The 23,569-nt window shown below is 37.9% G+C and overlaps 1 protein-coding gene across 3 annotated transcripts in view; it reads right to left on the bottom strand.

Annotated features, from left to right (window-relative positions):
• Nucleotides 1-832: 832 nt before the first annotated feature.
• Nucleotides 833-23,569, bottom strand: part of tgfb2 (transforming growth factor, beta 2) — a 37,880-nt gene continuing 15,143 nt past the window's right edge. For all 3 annotated transcript variants that reach the window (XM_088411626.1, XM_088411625.1, XM_088411624.1), the window contains 6 exons: nucleotides 12,439-12,602; nucleotides 9,846-9,978; nucleotides 9,659-9,769; nucleotides 9,374-9,548; nucleotides 7,109-7,262; nucleotides 833-6,990 (listed from right to left, as the gene is read on the bottom strand). In XM_088411626.1, the coding sequence (XP_088267752.1) occupies nucleotides 6,832-6,990; nucleotides 7,109-7,262; nucleotides 9,374-9,548; nucleotides 9,659-9,769; nucleotides 9,846-9,978; nucleotides 12,439-12,602 (896 nt within the window). In that variant the 3' untranslated portion in view covers nucleotides 833-6,831. The remainder of the gene's footprint in view (nucleotides 6,991-7,108; nucleotides 7,263-9,373; nucleotides 9,549-9,658; nucleotides 9,770-9,845; nucleotides 9,979-12,438; nucleotides 12,603-23,569) is intronic.

Raw genomic sequence — 23,569 nt, 5'->3', positions numbered from 1 at the left:
GGCTGAGTACACTGCTCATCTAAAAACATAAAAACATACATTAGTAAATATTGTTATTATGACATTTAATTTTCATTATTTAATGTGTGTTTTATTCAAGGTGATTAAGCTGAGTGATTGGGGCAAAGGACAGGACCAGTGAAGAGTCCACAATGGTTGGTATTTAAAAAAACAACAACAAAAAAATCCCCCAAATGACCACTTTTTAGTATGATTGTACTAAACTAAATACTGTGTTGTGACAACTGACTCATACTGGGACGCATTTGATTTGTTTCTTACCAAGATGCTGCTTTAAAAAAGAAGTTTCCATATTGTACTTTCTCCCAGAACAAATGGGAATATAAACATGGAAAATATGAATACGACATAACATGTCTGAATGCTTAGCTACAGATTTATTTGCTATCATTTACTCTTCTGTAAACCATGCCACTATATTTGTCTCACTTGTATGGCTAAGCAACCGATTGCAACTTCCAGCATTGGCATGTAACTTTGATTTGTGAGGTATCAAGCCATCACGTTTGTCAAAACCTAACTGCAGTTTCAATCAGAGATTGGCAGAAGGAAAATGTGTTGTGTGCTGTTCATACTGAGGTTAGAATGATGGAGGCCAACAAAAATGATTAACTGAACTGCAAACGTTGTTTTGAATTTTTCTGCTTACTTTTGTGCAAAATATGGACATGAAAATGTAGCAGTAGTAGGTACGGTGATGTATTAAAATGATTGCAACCAAATGAATTTCTCTTCTGCAGTAAATAAAAGATGGTGCAGCGGCATACAGATTTCTCTATAAATAATGAGACACAAAAGTGGATTTTTTTAAACATAAATAATTTATTTACCACTAGAGTAATATATAGTGGGTCACAATTGCATCATTAAAAAAAACCACATGAAAAACAACGTCACTACCATGACTAAAAAAAGGCACGTAGAAGTCTTTTTTTTTGCAAGTCAGGTACTAATTGCCTCATTGAGCTGGTCATCGACACTCCCCGTCTGATGAAGGTGGGGTTAGGGGTTTAACAAACTATAAAAGACATATTTTTTTTCCAAAATACTGAAGACAAAAAAATGAAAGCATCAGTGCAATTGGTTGTAAAAGCTAACAACAGACAGGTGTGAGTGAAACAAATGCTTTCTATTGGAAGAAGCACAGCAAGCCTTTGTAATAACATTATTGTAAGATAATAATAATAATAATAATAATAATAATAATAATAATAATAATAATAATAATAATAATAATAATAATAATAATAATAATTCATATATGATGCATTTTCACAAAATCAGTCTCTGATATACCCTAAATCTACACTTAACTCCAATGTTGCCAAGTTGAACTCCCTAGTTTTGAGAACATTGCATTTAGTATTTTAGCACAATCAAATTTAAAATGCCCATAGCGACCAGTACCTTTGGAAAAAAATATTAACCCAACCCTTTTAGGAAGTGTTGAATGGCCACTGGTAACAAAATTCAAATTGCTGTGAGGGACATAATTTAAGATTTGAATACAAATAATCTGGGAGGTTTGACATCTCAATAGATGAAATTCGGCAGAAATGATTCTTTGGCCTCAATTCCAAGACAATGTTCCATTAAGCTTGCAATTAAGTTCTTGTGGCATCCTCTGACAAAGTTTGCTTGTTTTAATGTTGCTACGTGTGTGTGCGTATGTGTGTAGGATTTTTAATGTCACATTTTTGCAATGGAAAATTTGGTTTAAGATTCTTGAGTATATTAAAATAAAGGTTTACAATTTGGTAGGCCTTACTGATGATCAGAAGGTTTTATCATGGATATTATATCTAAAATGCATTTGGCTACATAAAGAAAATAATATTTTTATGCCAATTTTTTCAAACTTGACGTGATTCATAAGTATGAAATCAACACTTCAATATTTATGAAGTAAATATGCACAAATATGCCCCTCCAAATATGCACAACTTGTAACTTGCTTAATGCCCTCCATGTTACCCCACTTCAAAGTGACATACAGGGATATAGAATTTGGCTTTGGAGTGACCATCAGAATCCTGTTTTCATCTTCAAATTTCAGAATTCAGAACTGTTATTTACACTTTATCTCTCCTAATGAGGATTGAGTTGGAAACTTGTGGTTTTAGCTCTACCATGCCGCAGACTGATTCGTCAGTGATGTAGGTCTACGTGATGTGCCATCAGCGTCACTAGAACGACACCATCAAGGAGCGATCAAAACATTACGTTATTTACATTACATCATTAGAGTAAATTATTACTCAAAAGGCATTTCAACGCAACATGCTTAAATGTATGAATGAAAGTATTAAATTAAAAGTATAAAAGAAAAGAGATACTGATGATGACTTGTATTTGACTTATTCGCCTATGTTCCGATGACGTGATGATCTATAAGAAAGAGCAAGTGCAGCTTAGCCGCATAAATGTACAGTCGTGTAAGTACAGTATTTCACATAGTTGTATGTGCATCTGGCTTCTGTTGGTTGTTGTGGTCAAGGGTCACTTCATAGTGTTTTCAACTTTTATTAGTTACTATGTCTATTTATATAAATGATTTATGAAATGGCGTTTGAGACGGGGTACTCCAGGATTCAGCTTCACGGGAACAATCTAGCTAGCTAGTCGGACAAAAACACCTGAGCAAAAATGCTTATTATTAAACACTTATCTTCATAAACTCTGATTAGAATTGATTAGCTATTGGGAAATGAAAGAGGTTGTTTTTGTAGGAATCCCCAAATGCGCAACTCTGTCGAAAATGTGTGTTTTTGTCAATAGCTCAAATCTTATCTTCGTGACATACGCCTGGTTTTGTGAAAACACATCACATCCATATTTTTTCATTCTGGGAATGCAGATTAACTTTATTCATATTTGCTTCTTTAAAAGAGATAAGATATTCCCAAGAACATTTTAATTTTGAGTTTTAATTCAGAAGATTGGAAGAAAGGGACTTACCAATACTGACCCATTTCGGTTGTTGGTTGCAAAATAATACTGTATGTTGCTTAGCAGACAGCCACATTTAGATCATTTTAGATGATTTGCTGGTTTGCAAAGGCGTGAGCCAAATTATGTTAAATGTCCATGTTAATTCCTGGCAGGAATTTGGAAAAAAACACTTTCAAATTTCCTCAAGAATAATGATAATGGATGCAAACGAAGTGGACATTTTTCATTGCTCATTCAAACGCAGTACATACAATACATACAGTATGCAATGCTAAACAAATTCATCAGACCACTTGATCTAGAATTGTTCTCTGCCTTAATGCAGACACTTTGAATTTGTGAGGTATCATCGTTTGTCGAACAAAAATGAGGACTTTCGAATGGACTTCACTTTTTTATATGCATATTTAAGCTGCGTTTGTAACATTATATAAGATTCAACCAATATGTTTTTCTGTTTAGAAGAACAAGTAAAATACAAAAACAATATTTTCAAACTATTTGTGAATAGAGACCATTAAATAAGTGCTTTAATTTGAAACAAAACAGAACAAAACAAAACAAAAAACAACTTCACTAGAATAAATATTTATCCAATGACAACTGAATATTCAAAGTAGAAAATTCGCAAGTCACTCCAGTTGTACAATGAAGTTCTCCACCAATTTGCAAATTTCCAATTTATGTACGTATACAATTTATTTCTGTAATTTTTTTGTATGTACCTATTAATTCCTATTGAAAGCATTTGTATTTGATCCTGGAATTTGCCATTTTTTTCTTTTGTTTTGACCGTTTTTTGATGGGCTTGTCCTCCAATTTGCCATATTTCAAAGTGACATCCAAGAAGACATGAATAAGCAATGCTCTTTTTTCCCCCCAGAAAATAGAAGTGAGAAAACAAACAAACAAACAAAAATTCTTGGAACCATGGAACCAAGAATATGTCAGTAATTGTCAGGTAAAATAATCTCTGCTCACATGATCTCAAACTGTGAATGGTAGGACTTTCAGTAGCTTTGTACAACTGGTAGACGGTTGTCACACTGCCAACATTAGACGTTGACCATGCATCACAATGAATGTTTTAATGCCCATGTTATCAACATGCTCCCTCCCATCAGTGGCCTGAAATATCTGTTGTATGAAACAGTCTTTTTCTCAGTCATGAGGAAGCTGCAGTAAACCTGATGTCATTAGCCTTTTTTGGGAGATGCACTGGGTCCGCACGGGCCAACATGGCCCTGTCAGAATAGAGACGTCTATTTACTGCAGGAACGGGGCTTCAGGGCTTGCAAACCGATGTTGACTATCGTGTTTTTATGATAAACATACTGTATTATAAAGTATAAAGTCAACCGTGTTGGAAAAAAAGGTTTGGAAATCAAGCTGTGATTCTGGAACATGAGTAAAAGTTGCATATCCGTACACCAAATAAGCCGACAGCAGTTATTTCCAAAAGATTAACAATTTACGACAAAAACATTCTTTAATAGAGCACCTGAACAATACAAAAGTTGGAAGAGGTTGCATTTCCACAATGCAAGGTTAGCTGTCCACTTCGCGAATATATTCAAAGTTTAGAACATCTTAAATAACAAAACAATGAATTCATTAAAAATGCAAACGATACAAAACAAAGACAAATCCAAATGAGGATGTAATGTGACTGAATGTGGGAAAGCGAAAAAGACAGATGGGGATTCAGGGCGTATCTGTGTCATTTTCAGAACTCGATTCACATATAGACACTTATCACATAAACTTCCAGTGTTTGCCATAATCTGTCTCGTGTGACAAGTGCGTGAGGTGATGTTCATGTGAGGTGATGATCATGTTGACTGGGCCTTCTATAGAAGGCAAATGGACAAAAAAGGCATGTCCACTTGCACATTGTAATGATGGCAATCAATATTGTGTTATGACATTATATTAAGACAATATTATTTTTGATTAGCAACAATAATACATTTTTTTTCTACCAGAGTTTTCCTGATTCATTTATTCAACCACCTGTAGGCAGTATTGCTGCTGTAAAAACATTAATGTCATCAACATATGCCAAAGTTATAGGATGGTTATTCACAAACAATGAGAGTGCCTTGGCATACAAATGTTCCTTGACAGCTGGAAGTATCATTCAATTCCACTTTTTCTGACCAAAAATGTTGAATGTATTCATGTACATAGTCTTTATGAATATATATGTGTTCATTGATGTCAGTGACATATAAGGACAGGTGGAACAAGTATTTGATTTCAGTCGGATTTTTCTTCAAATTTGATTTTTGGTGCTGACTGTCCACACAGTTGTCCACACAGTTTTTAGCAGATGTCCAAATTTGATCTGGCCCTGTTCAGACTGGGCCACTGTTGACCCATTTGACAGGTTTATGTCTTCAATCACATGCAGTGTTTGAAGTTGTATAATTGTGACAGTGGCAACAAAAACTAAAGCGTGATGTAAAAATTTGCTCTGACAACTGCGCACTACTCTGAGAGCGGATGTCCTATTTTACGCACTGGCGCACTGTGGGCCTAGACAGAGCGTTTAGTGTGGGACCGATGGTGTGCTGATGCAGTTACTCTTGTAATAAAATCAATTACTTAACCCATCATCTGAGTTTACATTCGGCCGTTCTGATTTTGGTATGTCAAATAAATTATCAAATGTTTCCACGTCCTGCCGCAATGTACTCACATACTAGTCATTGCGTTTTTTGTTTGGATTTGAAGGAGCTGTCCTATGTACGTATTAGAGTTTGTACTGTGAGTGGTCAGTGAATACTTTTTAATAGTGTGTGTGCAGAGGTTTAATTGTTTTTATTTTTAGGATGCCAGCGGGGAATGATGACGATGATAAGATTGAGTGACAGACCGATGTTTGGCTAAGGGAGTGACGGACTGATAGTTAAAATTTGTGGCTTGAAAAAATGGCTGATGGAAGTGGGGCCGAGGTTAAGACGACTGATGGACCAGCAAAAAAAAATGTCAAATGCTCACCGCTGCGTATTACCATGGCTTCAACCCTTCAAGCCGATGCCTCTCGTAAAGTGAGGTCATGGACAGTCAAAGCCGATCTCTGTGTTTCGAGTCGTTCAGGCTAAGACATATCCAGTGAAGATCCTTTAAAAAACTACTACTTCCTACTACTTCCGAATGTGTGCTCAATCCAACCTACAAAAAATGGATTTCATGTGCTGTTTCGGTCTGCGTGGGCTAAAATTTGGATTTTGGCTGGCAGTCTAAACAAGGCCTTGAGTAATCTCACTAAAACGGGATCTCCATTGCCTATGTCTTGTATGAATATGTCATTCATATCAAGGTTGTCAATACCAAAAAAAAATACTAGGGATTTCTTTATTCCCTAAGCTTTTGTTCAGCTGGATGGGAACAATACACCAACCTAACTCTCTTAGCACCAAAATAACTACACTGTTACCCTTCCAAAGTAGAAAGTGGCTTGATTGGATATGACAGGTTGAATAGTGACATCTGATAGCTGACAGGGGCTTGGAAAGCCTAGCAGGGCACCACAAACTGAAGGCACACTTCAACGTTGGCTAATGTACATCATCAAAATATTCACTCAGGAGCCAGATTTGCTGTCTGTTAAACAGCACAGGGGAAAAAAAGGCACATTGTGTCACAGTCTTGTAGTCTGTGTAGTGTATTTGTAAAGAGCATTGCAATGCCATATTGGAATGAGGTTTATTTGTTCAGTACCTCTAATGTTGAACACATGACACTGGACTGTGTGAGTGAAAATAGAAGAGATAGCACGGCTGCAATTTGTGTGCGTGTGTGTGTGCGTTATTGTGCGAAAGAAGGTGGGGGTGGCTTGTGGTGGCTTAGTTTCTAGCTGCACTTGCAAGACTTGACCTTCATATTGGAGAGCTGTTCTATTTTTGGCGTCTTGCCGATATAGTAGAGGATGGTGAGGGGTTCCAGGTCCTGCGACACACAGCAGGGGGAAGCTGATGCATCAGGGTTAATGGTGTTATAAAGGCCTAATACCTGGAAACACAACAATAACATTCAAATGGTTATAGTGCGTAGTTTTAAATCTACTGCTGCCCACATTCTTCTCACACTTGAATTCTCTCAACTATTATGCCTTGTAAACCTTATGTACCTTGGCATGCTGTGTGTCAGCACTCCATAGATAAGGACAGGCTCCAGCACAAAAGTTGGCCTCATAGCCCTTCGGCTCATGAATCCACCTCCAGCCAAGGTCTTTCTTGAAGTCGATGTATAAGGTCCTTAAACAGCAGTTGTCTTGAACATTTCTACATTTAATAAAGAAGAAGCTGAGAGGTGACAATCTTACAGAGTTCTGCTCTTATGTGACTACAATTAAAGTGATATAAAGGGAATATTTTAGGACGGGGACCAGTTTTCCTCAAAAAAAAAACCCCGAAATGTATTTTACTCTAATTCTCCATATTGAACAGACTTTAATATTTGTCAATAAGTAAAAAAACCGTTGCAGAGGTGACGCGCTATCAATTCTGAGTAAACATTTGCACTGGAAAAGACATTTAAACATATTAATATACAGTCGAACATATTTCCAAATACATTCAAATGAGTTTGCAAGTATGTACATATTTACACATACGTTTGGAATGTACAATTTCCGCTTGGCGTTTCATTGTTTTGAGTTGCGCATACCCTGTGGTATTTATGGAAAAAAATGCATAACAGAAATCATTCGCTGCAGACATGCTTTGTAATTAAAAAAAAAAAAAAAAAAAACATTGCGGGGGATACTATGTTTATAGCACTTAGCCACCAAGTAGTTTACACCACATTGTCAGCTCCATGCCCCAGTAAAACGTGAAACCTTAAAGGTAAATAAATAAATACAATTAAATCTAAAAAAAAAAAAAAAAAGTTACCAAGGGATTTAGTGATAACATGTCACATACGTTTGTCAAACTACTCCAAGGATTAAGACTTTTTTATCTCTCTTTCAAGCCCCACTGAAATCAGCCAGTTTTAAAGAGGCGGTCCTTTGTCATTAGACACAATTCAACACTCCTGTTTGTTGGTTTCCATGAAGACTAGTGACCCTGCTAAAGGGTATCTACTTGTAGAGTAGGTGCAAAACAAATAAAAAATAAAAACCCATAAGTCCGAATCCAAAAGTGCAGAAAAGTCCCCATAATGACAGCTAAAGATACATTTTATTTTCCATTTAGACAGTAACACATCATCTTCAGTGATTTTACTGATTAGTGTGTGGGCTCTCCACAAACACGTAAATACCCAACACATCACTAATACCATTACAAGCAACTAAAAAGTTAACTTAACCCTTCAATGTGCCTCTTAAAGATCTGTTGGGAATTTAAACTGGTCAAGGAATATTTAAAAGTGGCAGAGCAGTGACAACCCGATTTAGCAAACAACATGGACTATGCATGCAAAAGCTCAAAAGACACTCCTGCAGGGAAACACAACATTTAAATAGTAAATGATATAATATTCAAAATAGCGATACACCAAAATAAAAATGTTTGGCCGAAACCAAAGATAACCATGAAAAAAATTCACATCCAATCAACTTTGGAAACAGACTGTAACGTCCCATAGAGCATCTGGCACATGTCTGTAAATGATTTTTGTTTTAAATGATCTATCAATCACTAGAATGGAAGACAGTATCCTTTAAGTTTTCATCATTCATATTAATAAATACTTTTGAAGGTTTCAACCAGCCTGAGAGTGCACCAAATTTTACATGATATTGAAAAGGTGTGTTTTACGGCTCCTATATATGTCAGGTTTTAGATTGAATATGATGATGATGATGATGATGATGATGATGATGATGATGATGATGATTAGTATTTTAATCAAAGTGTTGATGTTGGTAGAGACGTAATGTGATGGCAAGGAAACAGATTCGCAAAGACGTTGCTAACATGAAGCCAACAAAAAAAAAAACGTCATGTCTGTTGCATTGTCATCCATGTATTATTATTTAGTGTGTTTATTTTGAAGTTGGCCTTCACAACATGTTGTTAGTGTGTGACTTGATTCATCTCGTGTTTCTTGGGAGATCTTTTTATGGCTCGCCCGCAGTCCCGAAGAAATAGAAGCTCGGCAATTCTATTTTTTTTTTTAAACCAGTTGCCTATTAAGTAGCACTCCTCTCCTTCTTCTGTGTGCTTGTAGGAGATTGCATCATTTTGCAACCTTCATTTTCGGACGTATTGTTTCGGTTTTTACTCTATTTTGGGCCCAAAAGAAAAATGCAGTATTTTGCCATTTTTGACTGAAAATTTGGTGCATCCCTAAGTCAGACAATACATATTTTACTTGTCTAAGCAGGCAGTTTGTCAAAATGGCAATTTCATATAATAGTTTTTCTGTGTGTAAGGCCGACTGTTACCTGGAGCAATAAGCGGCATCCAGGGCTCTCTTTGTCCGATGCGATTTGTGGTGAAACGGAGACTCCAATCGGTACGAGGGCAACAGCATGATTAGAAGGTGTGGAGCCCGAGTATTGTGTCGCAGCCTCTTAAATGCTTTGAGATCACCTCCGCTGATGAAGCTGTCATCAATACCTAGAAGACAAATACGAACCAAATTGTCCTCAATGGGCTGCAACAGATTAGAACGTACCCATCATTAATCGTAACATAACATTGTTTATGCCGCTTTCAGGTCAAATAACCTGCAAACCGTGCCTCCAGCTCCTCAGTCTTGTTGGGAATTATGTAGTTATTCGATGGAACAAAAGTGCAGCATGGACAATGTAGGCTGAGCTTGAATCCGCTGTTTCTATCTGAGGAGAAATACATATCACATTCAGCAATACAGTGTTCTACATCCAATAATGAATGTGTGTTGATTGCACTCACCTCTGTGGTTCATCCATTCACTCACAGCCTCTGTCACATCAAAGGTCAGCCACTCGCCCTCTGTTTGCGTTCGTACCACTCGGCTGTCAATGTATCGTTGAGTTGGGGATGTCAGGTCTTTATGTGCTAAAATCTGAGCACAGTCAAAACATGATAGGACATTAGATTTGCACCAAAAGCTACAATCAAAATCTTAACAATACCTGCACAAAAGCATTCATGTATAGATGTGGGCTACTTTGGCAATAGGCATAATTTTACAAAATTGGTTTGAAAAAATGTAAATAAATTATGTATTAAATTAAACTCAGGAAAAATATGTACATGCTTTGAAAAAGAACTGTTTCGTTGTGTGGCATAGTGTACACATAAATACACAACCAACTGAAAAAAAAAATCTTTTTGTCCACATTCCATATGTGTATAAAAATTAGAAACACGCTAGCGAAATTGTATTGCATGATTGTGAAAGGATTAATTGAGCTCTCTCTCTCTCTCTTATTTGATCGATTGCCCATGAGCAAGAGCGGAGCCAGATGGCAGATAGGCCTCTATTATTACTCTGCTGTCCTGTCCTTCAGAGCTGTATGTTTGGGTTGGCTCTTTTCAAACTAATGTGTTAAACACAACTCCTGTAGCATTGACAGAGATTCCTTTTTTACCTGGGGCTAATAAGTTTATATGAATACATTTTTATTGCTTAAAAAAAAAGTTTGCTTTCTCTTGGTTTGTCTGATCAAACTCTGATTGAGAATCACAAAATACCAGATGGCATTATTGTATTAAAAAAGAAATAATGGTTAATGTCACTAAAAATAAGAAACATTTTTTAACCCTTTTTATATTCATTATTGCAAGATGGACATATTGAATATTTATGATATAGAACTTAATATACTTCTTTCAAATATGGTGACAGTAAATGGCATTTTGTGACATTTCTTGACATGCATTATATACATAAAATGAGAAATAATTGTAATGAATAAATAATCCATGCAATTAAATAATTTTCTTTGCATTCGTTGTTTTGTCTGCTCTATCAAGCTTTCAAGAGGGGGCTAGCTAGATGGTGAGGGTTGACTTGACCGCCTCCATGGGATGGTTCCTGCCGAATGGCTTTGCCTGCTGTCAAGACATCACTGCACTATATAGCACAACATGTTTTCTGTAATTTATATTGTTTCTGTGTTTGGTACATGCAGCATCCACTTCAACCTGTGGGCCTGGAAGGGGGCTCCTCCCACCTGTGGTCCCTTCTGGAGGTTTCTGATTTTCCCCAAACTGGGGTTTCTGAGTTTTTCCTTCCCCTTCTGGGAGCTTTGACAGGGGATGCTGTTGTGTACCTTATACTGAAAAGATGTCTCTGTACGACTACTTTTCTCGAAAGAGGTCTCCACATGACCTCTTTTCATCTGTGAAGCCCTTTGAGACTTCGGTGATTTAGGGCTATATAAATAAAATTTGATTGATTGATTGATTTTCTACCTTGGAAACAACTTCAACATACTTTATTCATCACAGCAAAGTCTTTAAAAGCATTTCAGGGCATCGTATATTTTTAAACATGTCTAGAATAAGTGTTGTGTTTTGATATGTATATGTTGACACGAGTGAGTGTCCATATCTATGTCTGCGTGGGTGTTTGTGAAAGTGTGTGTGTGTGTGTGTGTGTGTGTGTGAGTGTGATAAATGTGAGTAAGGTGGATGTTATCAGGTCTCCCTCTTTGTACCGGCCGGTCCCTTCCTCCCTTGCACATTTACAGGCGCTATGTTTTCGTGAGAATCTCCCTGTGTTTAGCCTTGCTGTCATCCCCTTGTCTGGATATAAACAGAGCATGGAAAGCGGCTGGTGCAGACAATCTGACCGACAGCCAGCTCTGAGTGACTGCAGAATCAAATCCCCGATCTAATTTTCTTTTCTTTGCTGAAAATGAATGAATTGTACAGTGTTGGATTGCTTACATACAAAGAGCTAATCTACTCTCATGCAGGCAAGTTTTGAGTGGTGGAGCAGATCTTCTGCTCCTTATATACCGTTTCATACAGATTTAACCACAATACTTCCATGCCTGGGTGGCTCGTTGAAGAAGTGGTTAGCACATCCGCCTCACATTTCAGGAACCCGAGTTCAGAACCAGCTGGCTCCGGCCTTCCTGTGTGGCGTTTGCACTCCGACTTTCTTAGGTGTGAGTGGGTGATTGAATGCTTGTTCGTCTCTGTATGTCCTGCAATTGGCTGGCAACCAGTTCAGGGTGTCCTGCGCCTACTGCCCGAAGTCAGCGGGGACAGGAACCAGCAATCCTTTGACCCTTGTCAACCAGAAACTCGCTCCGCTACATATAAGATGCAAACTGTCATCCAATAAGCAATTTGAATTCCGGTTACAGTTTATTTCCTTCGGCTTTCCAAAGAATCATGGCGGCCTCCTGTCTGAGCAGCACCTTAATGTAATATACGTAATTAGAAATTACTTCATTACATAAAATAATATTTTTAGAAATTGCTGTGATAGAACACATTTATTTGCATTTTATTTAAATTTACTGTGGGTTTTTCAAATGAGTAACTTTTTGTTCATCAGCTCTATTACCTGGTATAGCTCAATGCGCTGCTCAGGTACTCTTGCACTAGGATTTTGAAGACGAAAGATTCTCAGCTCAGCTTTCACCAGATTGGAGGCATTCTTCTCCATGGAGGAAACATCAAACATTAGCCGCCTGAAGTACGGGTTGAAGAGAGTGGGAGAAATAACATCTGAAACGCAGAAAATGGACAGATTCAGCAGTGTTTGGAAGACACAACGGATTCATCTCGTAAACCGGATATATATGCGTTACGGACGTGTCTTTTGATTTCATGAGACATGTGTTTTACCCTTTTGGAGTGAATATAGAATTTCAAACTGAGGTTATCCTATTTATACCAAAAATGACATCGCTGCTGATGAGGGCTCTTTGAGACGTCATAATTTAACAGTGTATAATTCAACCTTTAAAATTTTTTACAGTTCAAAAACGCAAGTATATATAATCTCAGTCAATAAAAATGTTTAAACATTGGTTAACGATAACTATTAAAATAGCATTAAGACTGCTGTATTAACCACTGAAGAAACATGAACATAATTTTACTATCCATTCTTTTTATGCAGACAGCATGTGGTATGACTTGTTGCATTCAATGCATTTGCTAAACACCGATAAACAATGTTTTGATAAAACAGGATTCTTGCAGGACATGCTTCATGCTTTTTATGTCAAACTTGCTTGAGATAACGTTAACATTTCTGTAGTCCTCAACTTTGAAGTTTCCTTCAAGTTGAGTCTAGCTAAAAGTGTCAGTATAAGTGGCAAAGCTCCAACACCAGAAGACTTTCACAGAATGACAGCAGCCAAGCACAGTAGCAGCCCAACAACCCCCCGTGAATGATACTTGCATGTACTGAGGCTAGACAGATGTTTTCACACGAGCGGGGTGACACATGTTGTACTCACAACCATACCATATGTATGCACAGCTGTGAACTGAAAATCATTTCAGGTCATAATGCATCATCCACATCCTATAGCAGACTGAAAAAAATACTAAGATGTGTAAAGGTATTATCTGGAGGAAAAAGAAAGTAAATATATATAATATATACAACACATTGTGTGTTTTTATATGATAATATTACTTTATTTTCTAACATATTGCTGCAATATCTCTTTGTAATGGTGATGACTTCATCTTTAATCTTCAATTCGGTAGTTTTTTAAGTAATGAAAAAACAGAGAATCAGAGGGTGTTGCCAACATGTTGGCTGGTACTCTATGCATATTGTTCATCAAACCCCGGATCCAAAATAATACTTATGTCATTTGCAAATGTGGTAACATAAAGTGATGTCGCACATAAATGTGGTAAAGCATGAATCACTCCAGCGCAGTGTTTGTGTGGACCACTGAGGAGCAGGAAATGTGATTCATGGATGATTGAACTGGCCCAGTGTGATTGTACCCTCGCTCTCCTTTTAGTCTGTTTACAATACACAAAATAAATTGGCCGAATTGCATAGTTGGGGACTGCTGCAAAACCCGTATTATATTATGTATTAAATCATTTTAATTTGTCATACATTTGTCTTGGATCCCAACAATCCAATGAGACTCATTACTATTCTGGTAGAACTGAAGTTTCCATTTGGAACACTACAGGGCAGAAATACAGCAAAAGAAGGATTTACTGTGTCAGATTTACTAATTCAGCTTTGGAGTGTTTGTCCAGCCAAGTCTTGGGTTTCTTACAGCCACCTGTGAAATATCTCTGCTGCCAGAGTGTCCATCTCTCGATCTTTACAGTTTCAACAGCAATGCACAAATCCGGCACTCACTCAACGGTAACATTTTTTTTTTAAACTGTGGTTCAATATTTCCACTAACCAGGAATAGTTAGCCAGCTACACATGCAAGCACGTGATGTCAGTTTCAGTCACACTGCTAACCCACTTTCCAGATTCTTCCAAATACCCAATCTTTAAAAAAACAACAACTTTTTTTTATGATACTGTTTGTCTTAGGGCAACATTTTGCTGTTTTAGTAGTGGCACCAGCGATTTCTTGTTTGTCTCTCAGGCTTCTTTTTGGTTCACCATCAAATGGATGGTGCCATGAGGGTCCTCTTGGATGGCTTGTTCCAGAGAAGAGTCCGAAACTAAAATTTTGGTCTTTATTCTATCTGATTTCTTTTCTCAAAGCGGTCTACCTGGAGAACCAAATCCATAACCATATCTCCCAGATTCACGATAAAACCAAGTTTTTTGAACGTCTCTCCGCTGTGAACAATGGGACTCGAGTCGTAAATGAAAACAGAATGTTATCTATAGCGGAACAAAGTTTTAATTGAAACAGATGGTCGAAGCAGTCTATCAGTTTTGGATTATTGTGACATTCTCTAGAGGTACAGTATGTCTCAGTCTCTCCACATTAAAAAAAATCTCACTTTTCTTAGATTCATTTCTGGTGGCAACCAGTCCACACATCACTGCAATTTATGTCAGAAAGATTATCTATATGAGATAATATGAGATGCGCCATTTTCATTAACAATTTAGAATTGCACCACGCCAACATTTATCAGCACTTCACTGAACCAGTCTCATCTCCACTCAACATGAAGTGCCTGTTTACTGCTCAAAGCTCCAAGAGCTATTTTAGTTGAAACCACAAAAAGAAAGATTTTCTGCTTTGTAATCTAGTAACATTTGACAACAGCTACTCAAACTTAGCACAATAAGTTAAATATACTATTTTACTTTTGAAATTTGAGGTATTATTATGTCGCTGATGAAAATGTAACATTGGATTTACTCTGTGGTTTCTGTTTCTTTACTGAAAAGTTCAAAATGTGAAATTATTGATACATTTCTGTTTTTCTGTCCATCTTAAACTAATGCTGTTCCTGTCTGCACATTTTTTTTTTTTACCACAATGAACAAGAACTGTTTGACACGAGAGCATCATTTTACACAAGGGCAAAACATAGAAAAGTAGGGCCTTTACCTGCAATCACCCTGAACAGAACCCTTACTTGAGCCTGAGCACAACCTTTACTGCCTACTTTTTGAAATGTGTAAAGTATTCCTTTTCACACGTCCCAAATCATTAATCCTCTGGTGCTGATCAGTTGACATCCTTCTTCACCATTATAGAGTGAGCAGCAGTAGCCAAGACTAATGATGCTCTTGTTCATTTCCTTCCAATCTGTCAACAGAGAAAGTTTAAGTTCCAGCTCCAAGGGGACCTGAATGAAAACCGTTTACACAAACTGCTTCAGACCCTTGTGAATGAGAGTGCTGTGCTTTGATAAAACACTGGCCGCATTGAGCGGAGGTTCACTACAGGGTTTCACTCACACTGATCTACAAAGTGGTAGCGGTCACATTTTTGCAGTCAGTACAAACTCACTCATAATACACATCTCACTAAGTGCTCTGCAAATTTTGCTGCACAAGCATAGTTGCATAGTTGAATCTAGAGTAAATGAAGTTGGGTCAATGTTTTTTTTTGCCTCTCAAATACAAAAAAAATACAAAAAAAAAAAATTTAAAGCATAAAATCAGAAATTTCAGTTTGCAAGTGCAGACCCTCTGCCACAATATGGTGATGGAAGGGTTTGCTTGTCTATATGATCCTAGGAATTTGTCAGGGACTTTACGCCCCTGGTATGTTCCAGCCAAGTCAAACAAGTCGTAAATGAGGAATCAAAAAAACCACGGCTCAAGACCCCATAGGACAATTAATATCGATAGACTAGAGTAGACTAGATCGGCTCGGTGACGCAGTGGTTAGAACGATCGATCGTTTTGAACTCGCAGTTCAGGGACCTGAGTTCTAGAGCAGGCCCACGTGTTACGAGATTAATCCGTTCCGCGGTTGGGCTCGTAAGGTGAATTCACCGTATGGAGGGCAGCCCAAATCTATGTTAAATAGCTAATGCGTTTAGAACCCCAGGTAAAAACATCAAAATTGTACATACATATTAAAAATTGGTACCAAAATAGTATAGTAAGTGCTATGTATATATAATATACGTGTATACAATCAGACAACATCATAAATTAAAAAAAAAAAATAGAAAGGATTTATTTGCCTATGAGTGGCGCTTGTTATGCCCATATTCCCTAATAAGGTTAGCCTAGGCTAGGCTAGCTTTGTATTTCTTGATTATCTCCAGCTTCGTTTCCATATAAATCCTCTTCTTACTTCTCTCTTTTACATCACTAGCAATCTTGGGACCCATGGCTAACCCATTCAAGTTTGAATTAAGCAGTAAAATGCACTATAAATATGGTTTTGTAACCACTCACGATAGAACAAAGCTTTACCAATGAGTGAGGCCGACCAATAGCGGACCAGCATCTCCGTGAGGAGAGAGCGAACAATAGCAGACCAGCATTGTAGTGACGCGTTGCATGGAGGCATTGACGGCAACAGAATATAAATGCGATTACCTAAAAACGCCTGCAGATGGAGACAACACAAACACAGCCTACCCTCTAGGGTCATGACACATGCTTTTTGTCGCAAAGCAGGAAAAATAACTTAAAGAGGGGATGAAAAAAACTCAGTATTCCACATCACAACATGAAAAAAACGTAAACCAGGGGCACTGTAACCCGGGGATCCACTGTATCTCCGGCCTTCTTGTGAGGAGTTTGCACGTTCTCCTGGAGCCTGCGTGTGTTTTGTCCTGCAAGGTGTTTCCCCCATGTGGTCATGTTTTACATTGCAGGGCCTCAGGTGTCACGGCCAGTGGGGTGGAGTCTTGGGATGCACACCTGCAAGCTAGCTGCAATCCACCTGCTTGTAAAACGCAGCTGGATCTAGAGAACTTTGACAGATTATTATCGGCCATGGCTACATTGCATTCTGAGTTGCTTCTAAATTGCATTCGCCATTCTATACCTTCTTGTTGTTCTATCTTCGTGTGAGTATCAGACCTTTTTGTTGTTACCTTTCCTCTGATCCGACAAGGTTCCCCGCTGACTCCTTACTCCAATTGGCAGTACTTCTTCGGCACCTTTGTTACCCCCACGTTGTGGTGCTTTCAGTTGATATTTTGTATAGTTCTTATTCTGCCGTGTTTTTTCTCTTGGTTGTTACTTTGTTTTCTCTCCTGTTGTGCTTCATTTCTTATTAAATTTATTGCTGACATTCACTCCTTGTTCAATCTCTGCTTGAGTTTAGTTATCTTTGTTTATCGTCACCCATTACTGCTTGAGTTCTCTCTGGGCACTCTGGCTTCCTCTCACACTCCGAAAACATGCATGGCATACTATATCGTCCTTAGGTGTGATTGGGTGTGTGAATGGTTGTTCGTCTCTGTGTGCGGTGCGATTGACTGGCAAACATTTCAGGGTGTCCCCCGCCTACTGCCTGAAGTCAGCTGGGATAGGCACCAGCAAGCTTGTGATCCTTATGTAGATAAGGGGCTCTAGAAAACTGATGGATAGACTAGTCTAGAATAGACTAAACTAGCCATAGAAAAGTTCTCCCTCAACTTTCATGGGTCACTCTGAACCCTCTCTGGAGACAGGGATAGAGATGGCGAGTGCCTGGTGGCTAGGCGTGCCATTAAAATGACAGGGGATCACCACCCATGGGTTTTGGTATCGCATTTGATTTCTGACTGCAGAAGTTGGCTCTAGGGATGGGGAATTTTCTAAGCATGCGCCTGTACCTTTCATTTCACCCCAGTGTAAGAGCAGGTAGACTGCCTCTCAATTAGCATGTAAGACATTCTTACATCATCCAACTCTTGATGTTAAATGCAGAATATGAAAATATATATTTTAATTTTATGTTATTGCAATGACCTAGACGGCAACATTATTTTATTCACGTAACCATGCATATACGTTGTGCTATGCTATTTGTGGTTATGTCAGAAATGAATATGCAGTTCTATTGTTTTAAATTTCTTCATGAATTGTGTGTATTACAAAATTAAAGGGTAAAGTCAGTTGGGATGAAGCAGATGTGTTCAAACAAGTGACATTCACAGGCACACGTCTGTAAATGCACTTTACCAATGATATACAAACCTGCCATGAAAATTATCGAAGGCAAATGGTAACCTTTAATGCTATGTGTGAATTTCCATATCATACTGATGAGTGTGAGCAAGAATTTAGGCAGGTGACATCACATGACAAATGGCATTGCTACGCCTCTATTAGTTCTTCCCTTTGGGCTGATGTCACTTAAGAACTGTCACACTGCTGATGCGGGGCCCCCTGACTCCTGTAATCCGTCACTTCATTACTCATCACACCCATTACCTCACATACCAATAGTAAAGTACTAAAGCATCTGTTATTGGGCCAAATGTTAAAGGAGCACAAAAGTTCATCTATTTGTATGACAACATTACCAATCAACTGTTTTTCGGTGCGGTGTGACACAGTACTATCCAGAAAGTTATGATAATATGAAGAGATTAACATCAGGGATTGAAACAAGAGTTTTACCTTCAGAAGGAAAATAATACACACGGTAGCTAGTAACTTGGTAAGGCGCCATTCATGTTTTTGCAGACGGTAAATAGTGATGACGAAGTCCATCTTGGGCATTCATCTCATTAACTGTTGCTATGTCAGGTGACTTTTGTATGACAAGGTTGCAGATTGCAATGATAATTGATTTAGTTTCAACAGGCATCATAAAGTATGATAACGACAACAAAACCTCTGCATTGCAGTAATCACAATAAAAGAAAAGTTTGGGTTTCAGGCTGGTAAAAGCAAAGGGCAAAAGTAGCAACACAAGGTCATAGCAAAAACTGGAGGAAAAAAATATTAAAGGAAGTATAACAAACCAAAAGGCATGGACTATCAAATATAAGAAAAAAATCATTGTGCTATTGTCGGGCCAAAAACATCTTAAGTCACATTCGGATGAATTTAATTTTTTTTTTTCAAAAATCTATATGGTTCAGTCCAGATGGTATTTTTTTCTTTAATTTCATTTTCATTTTTCACAAATTATTGTGATCTTTTTTCTATTACTAGTCTTGCTTGTTAATTGTTTACGTCCACTTGTTCTCGTCTTTTGGATTTTATTTAGTATTTTTGATTCCCTCCAATAATTTGTTAGCCTTTACGATTTAAAAGCGAAGTTACTTTTTTACATTACTCTCAGAGACACGGTGGAATACTGGTTAACATGTCTGCTTGACAGTTCACTGGTGCTGGGTTCAATTTCATCTCACCACAGCCTTCCTGTGTGGAGTTTGCGTGTTCTTCCTGTGCTGGCGTGGCTCTTTTTCGGGCACTCAGATCTAATCCCACATTCCAAAAACATGCATGGGAGGTATTTTAGATATCGGACTCTCCAAATTGCCCCAGGTGCGATTGTAAGTGAGCATGGTTGTTTGTCCCTGTGCGCCCTGTGATTGGCTGTAAACCAGTCCAGAGTGTTATTGCCCGAAGACGGCTGGGATAGGCACCAGTAAACTGGTGACCCTAGTGAAGATAAGTCGCTAAAGAAAATGGATGGATTACTCCCGGTCCTGGCCTTGCTTGTCCTATGGAACCTCCACACTCCACCATACAAAAACAGTGCTTGTGACACACGAGCAGCAGCTTTAGCTTTACACTCTTAAAGTATCTGCCAATACAAATATACAACTCTGTGATTAAAAGTAGTGGCCGAATATAGAGGAAACTGTGCTAATTACAAATAGGTTTTAGCTAGAGTTATATTGACCAGCCACATACTATTTTACTGTTATTTTTGGACAGAAATTGCATGAATTGGTGTGATTACGGCACTTAAAAATGTCCACAAAGATTAAGTAAAGAAATAGCCTTTATAAGAGCCAGGGAAACGTCACTAACCGGGAACTTCAAATAAAGGAGAGGAGAAATCACTGCCAAGAAACCAAAAGCAAATGCAGTATAATCCAGAATAAATACACCAATGTAAAGGATGTTCAGCAAAATTACATTTATACATTGTTGATTATTTTAAATACATCATTTTTCATTGAAAATGTCAACTAAATTATAATATTTTGGTTACCTTAATTAGTTTGAGGAACCTGACCACTCTTTTCGAATGACACGGAAATTATATATTTTTAATAAGGTTCTTGCCATATCAAATCTACTGTTACAAAATGTGCTCAAGCATGGTAGCACAGCTTATGCTAACACATACCCCACACTTGTTCAAGTGTAATATTGTGCAGCTGACCAGCCTTTGCTTTTTGCACACCTTCACAGTTTCTGTGGAATAGCTGTTATGTATAAGCTTTGCTGGACATTTTAAACACTGTCAGGGAGTGGGATTTAGGGTTATTATTACCGTAGCTAGAGGACACCTGCAGTGGGCAAACATCTGATCTAAAGTTGAAGAACAATTTGAGGTATAACTGTTTCATTTGGAATCTTGATATGAGGATTTAGGCAGCAACTCCAACTCCCCCTTCAGCGCTTTGAACTGTCACCAGGCCATGGGAGCATTTTTGTAGCGTTTCCAGTTTTATTTTCCAAACCTCAGCTCCCCTCAATGACCTGAGCAGGTGACAGCCGTACAATTCAGCCCAAACCATGATCTTAACAAAAACAGAGTGAAAGTGTGGGAATACATAAATGAAAACATTTGCAGTGAAATAATTGCGCTGTGATCCCGAGCTGTTAGGAATTCAGCTGTGACTACTTTTGCAGATGTTTCAGATGGACTGGCTTGAAGAAATCCACATGTGCACCCTGACTCTTAGTGCGGATCGTGGCTTCTGGCCTCGACACCCCGATCGTTATCATCTTTCTCTTCTTACACGTGGTACTTTTATTGGGTGTATTTTTTAATCATTTCATCATTGTAGTTATGGTGAAGAACTTTGAAGTAGAATGTATAGTATTGAAATACACATAACATTATGTAACTGTATTTTTTATTTGAGGATTATCTGTTGTTTTTTTTTCCCCCTTGGTCTGGCCAACGTGCTTGGATTTTGTGATTTACTACCGGATGCAACTGTCTACAACCTCAGAATTTCAGAATGGAAACAGGCGCATACTTGTCTGCAAAATTGAAGTTCTGGGAATGACTTGAGTAAAACTATTTGACCTACTTTTGAATATTTCTCACTGCAGTAGGACACGCACGGAGGTGAGATAGATAATGGCGGAGAGTAATTATGGCAGGTTTATTCAGCGGTAAATGTTGATGTGTGGTTGAGTTTAATAAGACAGCACACAATAGCTAGATAATAAATGCACTATCCTCCCAAAGTACTGGGATCGGGAGGTCATTTACTTCATCTTTGCTCAACACTGAGGATTAAATATATGATAAAATAAAAATTACATTTGGGTTTGATACCAAAGGTCAATCATGAGACACTATATATATATATATATATATATATATATGTATATATATATATATATATATATATATATATATATATATATATATATATATATATATATATATATATATATATATATATATATATATATAACCAGAAAGCTTTGAGAAAAGATATGCAAACTAGATGAACATGATCAAGATTTCTTGTTGGGATTGGGGGGTCATTTACTACTGCTACTTGTTACTGATGTTTTATAGATATATTTTGAAAAATATCCAGGTATAAAAATCCAAGCTATTTGAAAAACCCACCAGCTGCCACTGGCCAACTTATCACCTCCTTTGGCCTACCAGCTTTTGGAACAGGGGTCACCAACCTATTTGAAATCGAGCGCTACATTTTTGGTACTGAGTGAGTAAAATGAAGGGCTACCACCTTATGTGAAGACCCTGATCATGTTATTGATTTCTCACAATAATTAAGAAACAGGTGTAGTAAATATGTGAATCAAATGTAATATGTAATCCAGTATATATGTCATATGTGCATAATTGTTAGTAAAATTCCTAGAAAATCACAATGTTCTATCAATCGTAAACTATTTGCAGAAAAGGTCTGCGGGCTACTCATGTGATCCTCGGGGGCTACCCAGTGCCCGGGGGCACCATGTTGGTGACCACTGTTTTGGAAGCTGCTACAGAGTGGCTTGCCGTTAGCCGATATCTGCACAATGGTGAGATTCCTTACTGTGGGAGCTTTACGATAGCCAAGAAAAGCAGACTAGCTCTGCTTTCTCCCAAATCTACATCATCTATCCTGCCCTGCTGCTTCATAATCCCAGGTCAGCATATTGAAGCAGTGACCGATTTAATCACAGTACTTATAGGCCCATATCAAAACAACCTGCTTTCGCCAAGGTCTTGAAAGGTTTTTTAATTGTACGATATCATCATTCGCAAATACCATAGAACATTTGCATGATTGGGGCCTAGCTGCATTTGTTGCTCTTTTTTTTTTTGTAAAAATAATTAAATTTATATTTGTCACAGGGATGGTCTGGAGAGAAAAAGATGAGAAACTTTGTTTTCTTTTTTGTTAACCAAATGGCATCAAAGACGCAACAAAGCAATTCTTGTGCTTTTGTGTATGATTTTATGAAAAAACCTATGCAACGACTGAAAACATAGTTCTAAATTGCTGAAACACTCTAGGGCCCGACTTTTGAGACAGGTGCCCCAGCACTTGGAGTAAAAAAATTGACTGTGCGAATATCATTGCCCCCCTAACCCTCCGGGGATACCTGTTGTATAAAATATACAATTCACGTTAATGTGGTATCTGCTAAGAACAAGCTAAATTTGTAATCTGAGTAGTATTACTGATCCGATAAGAAACCGAAGTTCATTTTAGAGGATAAAAAGTCCTAAAGCCTGACATCAGAGATCAAAGCTCTCAAAGAACTCAGCGGACACCATAAAAGTGATTCTGACAAGCAACAGGGCAAGGAATGAAAGGAGAGTGGAAATGACAAGAGCAGACTGCTTGAAACACATAGAAGCCAAGAGGAAATGAAGGCGGATCGGCAAAAAGATGGGATAGCAGTGGTAGGGGGATGTTGGAAAGGTGGGGGTTGAGGTGCTCAGTACAAGAGAATACAAGAAACGTTTCAGAATTAGATGACAAGGGGTCGGGGGAGTAACTCCCATTTGGCTGGAGTTTTTCAGATAGCTTTACAGTCACTCACCTGCCAATAGCAAATTGAAAACAAGTCCCCACTTAATCCTAGGTTCTTTGTGTATGTGTCACTCAGCAACACAGAACCTTAACACGCAAGACACGAGCAAATCTTTAATGAAGCCCCA

The sequence above is a fragment of the Hippichthys cyanospilos genome, chromosome 3, assembly GCF_059441005.1.
Source record: "Hippichthys cyanospilos isolate Australia breed blue-spotted pipefish chromosome 3, RoL_Hcya_1.0, whole genome shotgun sequence".
Classification (NCBI taxonomy): Eukaryota; Metazoa; Chordata; class Actinopteri; order Syngnathiformes; family Syngnathidae; genus Hippichthys; species Hippichthys cyanospilos.
The sequence above is the reverse complement of the archived record's forward strand: the minus strand, read 5'-3'. Positions and strand labels throughout refer to the sequence as shown.